We start from the raw sequence: 7,410 nt of genomic DNA on the forward strand, positions 1-7,410 counted from the left end.
AGCATTTTAGGGACCCTGCTGCTGCTAGGGCTTCTAATGTGACTTGAAAAGTCTTGGCGTCTCCTGGTAAAATATACGGAGTTGGAGGGCTATGTGGACGACATCTCTGCTGCTCAGCCATAACTGCCCCTTTGCCTCATTGATGTGTCTTGCAGACCCCTGCTTTCCTTGCCTGTAAGAAGTCAGTTCTGATATTTGATTTCCTGATTCCTCACATACCTACTTTTCTCTTGTTTTTCAGCTTTAAGTTTGGACGAAAGATTTTTTATGTGAACTTCCTTAGTGAGCTGGAGGAGTATGTGAAGCTGGAACAGTTGGGGATCCCAAGCCAAGTACTGAAGTGAGAATGCTGCCTGTCTCCCATTTGCTTAGGGCGCTCTGTGAGAGGGGACTTTTCTGGAGAAATGGCAAGAGGAGGAAGAGATTGTTCCACTCAGGCAGTGTTTTTGGAGGGAGTGGTGACAAATTGCCTTAAAAATCATTGTTTCTCTCCATGCTCCTTCCTGTGTGTCCGTGGCCCCAGTGCACAGTTATGTCCTTGAGTTAAAAATCCTCTTCCAGCAGAGCACCAATCCTGCCTTTCCCATTTACCCCCTCAGGGGCTTTCTGCAAGCTAGTGACCTTAACACTGACCTGGAACTCCTGGTGTGCATCTGCTGCATCTGGGCACCTGCTTTGCTTACTCTGCATGGTTCAGCTTGTTTTTGAGGCTTCCCAAAGTTGCTATGATCTTTGTCCTACCAGATTGATTCCCTGGTCCCTCACACACACATGCAACTGTCTCATCACAAGCAGTGCTGTCCTGACCTCCTGCTCATGCTATGTGTCATCCTCAGCTACTCCAGCTCCTGATTCCAGATAGATATTCTTCTTTCTGCTTTTTTCTGGCCACCAGGTGTTTGTTCTTGTTGCCCCTGTGCTTCAGAGCTGCCTGTCCTGTTTTTGTATAGGTGGAATCATAAAATAGTTTGGGTTGGAAGGGACCTTTAAAGGCCATCTAGTACAACCCCCCTGCAATGAGCAACTAGACCAGGTTGCTCAGAGTCTTGTCTAACCTGACCTTGAATGTTTCCAGGGATGGGGCATCTGCCACCTCTCTGGGCAACCTGTGCCAGTGGTTCACCACCCTCACTGGGAGAAATTTCTTCCTTTTATCTAGTCTAAATCTACCCTCTTAGTTTCAAACCATCACCCCATGTCCTATCGCAACAGGCCCTGCTAAGAAGCTGTCCCCGTCTTTCTTCTAAGCCCCCTTTAGGTACTGGAAGGCTGCAATAAGATCTCTCCAGAGCTTTCTTGTCTCCAGGTTGAAGAACAAATCAACCATGTTAGGCTGGAGCTGTTACCAGTGGGTGTGCAATGGGTCATGTGCAATGTGGGGTTCATGCTCTTTTCTGGGAGGTGAAGTGGCTTTTTACTAGTTTATATTTTGCCACAGATATGATGAATATCTGAGATCCCTGCAAAAACCTTCACAAGTGCCCCAGAAGCCAACACCCCCACGCCCACCACTGCCAAACCAGCAGTTTGGAGTCTCGCTCCAGCAGTGAGTATTTCTGGATTGTGTTGCTTTTGCCCTGACTTGCTTTATATGAGGTCAGTGTATTTATAACTGAATGGCAGCAAAAGTGGCTGTAAAATTTCTTGCAGTTCAGACCTCCTACTAAGCTTTAATCATTCTTCTGAGGAACTCTGCGCTCACGTCCGGATCCTGACTGACTCAGTTCAGTTCCACCCTCTTGATTCTCCAGCTAGATTGTATCTAAATTAGGATGAGATTGTTTCTGCAGCTAAGGGCCACTAAAAGAAGGGCAAAATAAGGGCCATGGGGACAGCTTTATGCCACTAGAAACTTCCTTTAAGCAAAAGAAGTCTGTAGGAGGCTGGTGGAGGTGTCTTTAGGACTATGCTATTTTGATTCAGCAGTGCGGCAGATCTGTTTCTTATTTTTTCCATATCACAAATTCTATTTTAAAAGCACTTCTATTCACCCTTGTACTGATTCCCGGCCCCCATTCCTGCAGGGTGACACAGGCAAACACAGACACTGGGAAGGGCTAGTGATACTGGCTAAGTGTTGAAGGTATTTTTAACTTTGAGTGTGATTTTGCCTCCCAGGGGAATGAGGAGGAGCCAGTACTGTGTGGCCAGACAGACCCTCTGAAGCAATCTGGGAACACATTCCCCAGCTTCAGCACAACATTTCCAGATCTAACCCCTGTGGTGTTGTGTGCCTGAGCTTGTTAGTAGCCTGAGAGGGGTGAATAGCTCTATGCTATCAAGTGGTATAGACAATTGAATGTGAGGGTGACAGCGAACACCTTGGCATCACTAGGTCTTCCCTGATAGCCATTGCGTTGATATATCTTCCCTTACAGGAGTGGGGTGGCTAAACTTCTCCCATATATATTTCTGCCATTTGTCAACTTCTTTCTGCCCTTGTTCCCATGGGGAAGAAAAAATAAATCTTAACCCTTTTCATCTGATTCATAACTAGCAGTCTTGCCTTCTGGGAACACCTTTGGCTATCTACAGGCTATGATTTTTACAGAAGAGAATGAAATGTTCCTGTGGTGTAGTAATAAGCTCATACTTGCTCCAGCAAATGATGTAGCGTGATGGGTGAAGAGGGGATAGAAGGCTGGAATAATGGCTGAACCAGGGACTGGGATAGCAAGATCCTATGTGGCAGAGCTTGTGCGGGCAACTTCAAGACTCAGGGGCTGCATGCAGGGCAGGGAGGACCAGTCATTTGTAACCTTTTGTCTTTTCCCACAGTCTCAGGGAGAAGAGCCCTGATCAGTCTCCTGTTCCTCTGGTGGTCAGAGACACCATTGCTCATTTGCAGGAGCATGGTAAGTGTTCAGGGGAAGCCGCAGCCTCTCTTAATTGCATGTCAGTGGCCTCTCCTCCACCCAAGTTCCCACCCAGAGTGTGGTAAGATAAAGAAGAACAGCAGTCTAGAATAAGGTGTAAAGGCCTGAACTAGGTGAGTTAGCCTTCAAGTGAGATTGTGCAGGGCTGAGGAGACCTCTTTCTTCCAGTTGTCTATCCTCCCACTTGTATAAGAGTAGCAAAATGCTCCTTGCATCCTTTGCCTGGTAGTGGAAGCAGAAAGAATTGCTGTACTCTGAAAAAGACATCTGTCTGAACGCCCCACAGCATGGATTTATGATTGTTAAGACCAGCGTTTTTAGAGACTCTCATGGCTGATCTTCCTTCTCCATCTGCTCTCACTTCCCAGCTCTTGCTACAGAGGGGATTTTCCGGAGATCAGCGAATACACAGGTTGTCAGGGAGGTCCAGCAAAAATACAACATGGGTAAGTGCCCGAACTCAGCAGAGCCCCTCTCATTCCCTAACTACTACTGTCCAACTGGAACTATGTTGGAACTAGTCCATCATGACTCCTCTCCTTCTCTGATAGGTGTCTAGGTGAGGCCCCATCAGGGTATGACCCGAGTTGCAAGGGAGAAGCAGCTGATACTTCTGCTGTGTGGAAAGCATATTCCTTCCCACTCATGTTCCCGTTGCTGCCCTTTTCCTTCCTGAAAATTTCCCTGTTTCTCGGGGTGGCATATACCGTCTTATTCTGGCTATACTGGAGGGACTGAAGATGACCAGGACACTTTATCTGTTTCATTTGATGACTTCTAAAGATGTAGTGCTGGATTCAGCAGTGCTTTGCATATACTTTTGGGACATGTTTCTCCACGCTGCTAGAAGATGTGGTGCTTCAGCACCCTCTCTGTGTTCTTTAACTGCTTCCCTAGTTCTGGGCTCTGACCACCATGTCCAGTTCTTTGTCTGGAGGAGGTCCTGCTTTGGCCAGTGAGCGCTGAGTTTCTGCTCTGCTTTCTCAGGTGTGCCTGTAGATTTCCAGCAGTATGAAGATGTCCACCTCCCTGCTGTGATTCTCAAGACCTTCTTGAGGGAGCTACCAGAGCCCCTCCTCACTTTCGGCCTCTACAGCCATGTGGTCAGCTTCCAGAGTGAGTTATAACAAGAGTATGCTACTCCCTGAACATTGCACTCGCCAAGGGCAGAGATAACTGGGGGTGGGGGGAGCACAGTCCTGTGTGGGATACCCTGGGACTGCAAACAGAGCTTTCATCAGGGTGGGTGCTGAGGATTCCTCATGGACCTGCTTTTGTCCTGTCTTGATTTTCAGGTGTGGAGGAGGTGAATCGTGTGGATGTTGTTCGCAAAACACTTCAGACTCTGCCAGAAGAAAACTACCAAGTGCTCCATTTACTGACAGCCTTTCTGGTGCAGGTGAGCTGCTCCAAAGGTGGGCAGTCATATTCTAATTCAGTTGCCAGTGCCTTGCATCAGCTTTGTGACTGCCCGCTCCCCCTTTTCCTTTGAGAGGAAATGAGTCTCAGGCTAGGAGATTGCCTTTCCTTACCTTATGTTCTTGTTATACAGAGGTCAAGAATGGTCATGATGAACTAGCCTAAGCAATTGCTTCTCAGAACACTGAGAGTTGCAGGCAGGCATTAAGCCTGTGTGGTCTGTACCAGGGAGGCTGGAAGCTCCCCAGTGTGGAGGTACAACTGCAAAATACCTGAGTAGAAGATGAGACTAGAAGAGGGGTCTAGAATCCTCCCTACAGAACTTTCTGCTGCCAGGGAAGCCACTGCAAGGCTATTCTAGCAAGAGGGAGGATCATTTTGTTTTATGTGGTGATCTGGACTGTAGAGGTACTGGCTGACACTGCTCTTGGTCCCATTGTTATGATATGGCCTGGTGGTTAAGCTGTAGTGGCAAATGGCAAGATATTGCTCCTTACCTCCTGAACGCTGAATGTCATCTGTGTTTTCCCCAGCTGGCTTCTCGCATTGGGCCTTCAGCTTCTCTCTTCCTATTTGCCCTTGGGCGTCTGTCAGCTCTGGCTTTGGGGAGGGTAGAGGGCAGCTGCTGTGTTGTTCTGTAGGATTCACAATGGTCTCTTTCCTTCCCACATAGGTCTCTGCTCACAGTGACAGAAACAAGATGACAAACACCAACCTGGCAGTTGTGTTTGGCCCAAATCTGCTGTGGGCCAAAGATGTAGCTATCACCCTAAAAGCCATCAACCCCATCAATACCTTTACCAAGTTCCTGCTGGACCACCAGAAGGAGCTCTTTGAGGATGTGGAGGCCTGAATCCAGGCCAACCCACACCAGCACACTGTGCCCACCTTCCCACCTTCTTTCCCAGCTTGTCTTGGAGCTGTGACCAAGTTGTCTCCAGTGCAAAGGGACCATTGATCCTCTGGGTGATGAGCAGAGCGAGGGCTGTGGAGATAGTGGAGAAAGTGTGTAAGTAAGTGAGCAGGAGACCTGCTGCTCTGGATGGGGAGGGGAGCTGGTCTCCCAGCTGCTGAGAGTGGAGTTGTAACCCACCTGCCAGTCTGTGCAGCTCCTCCAGGGCTCATCACCAGTCTGCTGCCCTATTGGATGACCTGCCTTCCTTTCCTCCTTCCCTCACGTACAGTTTTTCTGCCCTCCTGGTCCGTTCCTCAGCAAAGATCTTTTTTGTTTACACTCCGAATAGCCCCAGCTCTCCTGCCTTGCCTCAGCTGGGCTGCCTGGGCTAGGGCAGGCATGCGGGGTTTTGTGGCAGAGATGTTCTTGCTGTGAGTGCCATCTCTCAGCACTGAATGTGCATCCTGCCTCTCCCCAGAGGCACCTAAATCAGGGAAGGGAGCCAGGCATCCCTTGTGCTTCAGGTAGCAGCATGTCCTGCACTTGCAAACACCACTCTAGACCCTATGCTTTTGGCAGGCAAGTGAAGGACAGGCTTACAGCACATAGGCTGTATTGCTTGTCAGACTCCGATACATGGAAGCTGAATTTAACCCAAACCCCTCTGGGGTCACCCACTCCAGATACTATTCAGTATTTGCGGGGGTGTAGTGGGTGAGGTGCCTCCCGTAGCTATCCAGCTGAGGTGTGTTTGTCCCTCCAGCAGCATTTCCAGCCCAGCTGGGAAGGTTCCTGCTGGACCTGGCTGTGCAGGGGGGCTGGCTGGGGCCCTTTGGCAGCTGGTAAGCCTGAATGGCAGGGAGCAAGTGCCCTGGTGGCACTGAACTGCTGAACACTATAAGGATCACTGCCTTTCGCTGTGGCAGCAGCACAAGGCCAGTTCTCCTCCATCAGGCATGTGTATCTGTGGTGACCGGCACAGAAGGCCTTGGCTAGTTGTCTTTTTGAGCAGAACTTTCCCCAGCACAGTGTAACAGAGAGCATGGCCGTGAGGGAGGGTCTAGGGACTGGGGCTAACCCTCACCCTGGAGTGCACCAGGCTTGGATTATAAATTTCTGCCCAGGTGCTGAGCTCTCATGTGCCAAAGCTGTGAGGGAACAGCTATTCCATGCCAAGGGCCTTTGCCCCATCTCCTCCTCGGTTCATACCTTCCTTCCGTGCTACCTTGGAAGCTTGGTCGGATGCATCCTGTATGTCCTGGGCACAGCTGGAGAGATCGGGTTGTCCACAAGGCAGGCTCAGAGGGGGGTGGGCCTGGCACCTTCCCAAAAAAAAAAGCTGCAGTACTGTTAGAGCATCACTGTTGGTTTTCAGTTGTAGCATTCCTGTTACCCGAGTGAAAAGAGATCCCTCTCCTTAGCCTGGGCCTGGCAGGGTGTTAGTAGGGAGCTTCTAGCCTTGCTTCACTGGTGTGTTATATCTTTTTGTCTTGTGCCCTGCGTGCCTGGCCAGTCCTCCCTGCTGCATCTGGCCACAGGGACAAATCTTTTGGACCAAGTAGAACTAATTTTTAAAAAGCTACTGGATGCTAAATAGAATTTGCTTTTTCATAATATTTTAGTCTGCCTTTAAACACTGAATAAAGGTCAGTGCCCCAGTTGTAATCAAAATAAGTGACATCTGCTGCAGGAATTAGGAAATTGCTCTTTTTGCTAAGCTCTGGAATGGGGATAGGTGTGAACATAGGCAGCTCTGTGGGGCAGCACAGGTCCAGCCAGCTGACTTGGAGAAGACACACCAACATATGGGTGGGAACAGTGACCAAGAAACTGAGCATTACTAAGGCTGGAGCAAGAGATGCTGTAGGAGAGGGCTGGGTCTGATCCCTTCTAGATACTGGGGTACTTTGCCCTGTGGAGTCTACAAGGCTGCTTAGTGTCCCTCTCCCAAGAGTAGGAGTCTTCCCTGTATGGCCAGGATATGAATTGTTTCAGCCTGAACAATTTGCAGCAGTAACCAAATAAATGTTTTGGAAGTAGAGATACTCAGCTCGTAATTTACCTGTAGAGTAAATTAAACAGGGCTGATGTGCCATAGAGGAGTAATCTAATGGGATGGAAAATGTGGAGAGAGGTGTACTTACACCTCCTGTGTTTAAGAGGCAGGGCTTTCTGGACAGCCTGGCAGGAGCGGGGAGGCTGAGGGAGCCCACAGCGGTC

At 49.3% G+C, this 7,410-nt stretch overlaps 1 protein-coding gene across 1 annotated transcript in view; it reads left to right on the forward strand.

Annotated features, from left to right (window-relative positions):
* The window catches only part of ARHGAP1 (Rho GTPase activating protein 1), a 21,278-nt gene extending 16,130 nt beyond the window's left edge, over nt 1-5,148 (forward strand). The window contains exons 7-13 of the mRNA XM_010297278.1: nt 242-340; nt 1,439-1,546; nt 2,779-2,855; nt 3,245-3,322; nt 3,864-3,992; nt 4,172-4,275; nt 4,969-5,148. Coding sequence (XP_010295580.1) covers nt 242-340; nt 1,439-1,546; nt 2,779-2,855; nt 3,245-3,322; nt 3,864-3,992; nt 4,172-4,275; nt 4,969-5,148 — 775 coding nt within the window. The remainder of the gene's footprint in view (nt 1-241; nt 341-1,438; nt 1,547-2,778; nt 2,856-3,244; nt 3,323-3,863; nt 3,993-4,171; nt 4,276-4,968) is intronic.
* Nucleotides 5,149-7,410: the final 2,262 nt, after the last annotated feature.

This window comes from Phaethon lepturus, unplaced genomic scaffold (assembly GCF_000687285.1).
Source record: "Phaethon lepturus isolate BGI_N335 unplaced genomic scaffold, ASM68728v1 scaffold20131, whole genome shotgun sequence".
Lineage (NCBI taxonomy): Eukaryota > Metazoa > Chordata > Aves > Phaethontiformes > Phaethontidae > Phaethon > Phaethon lepturus.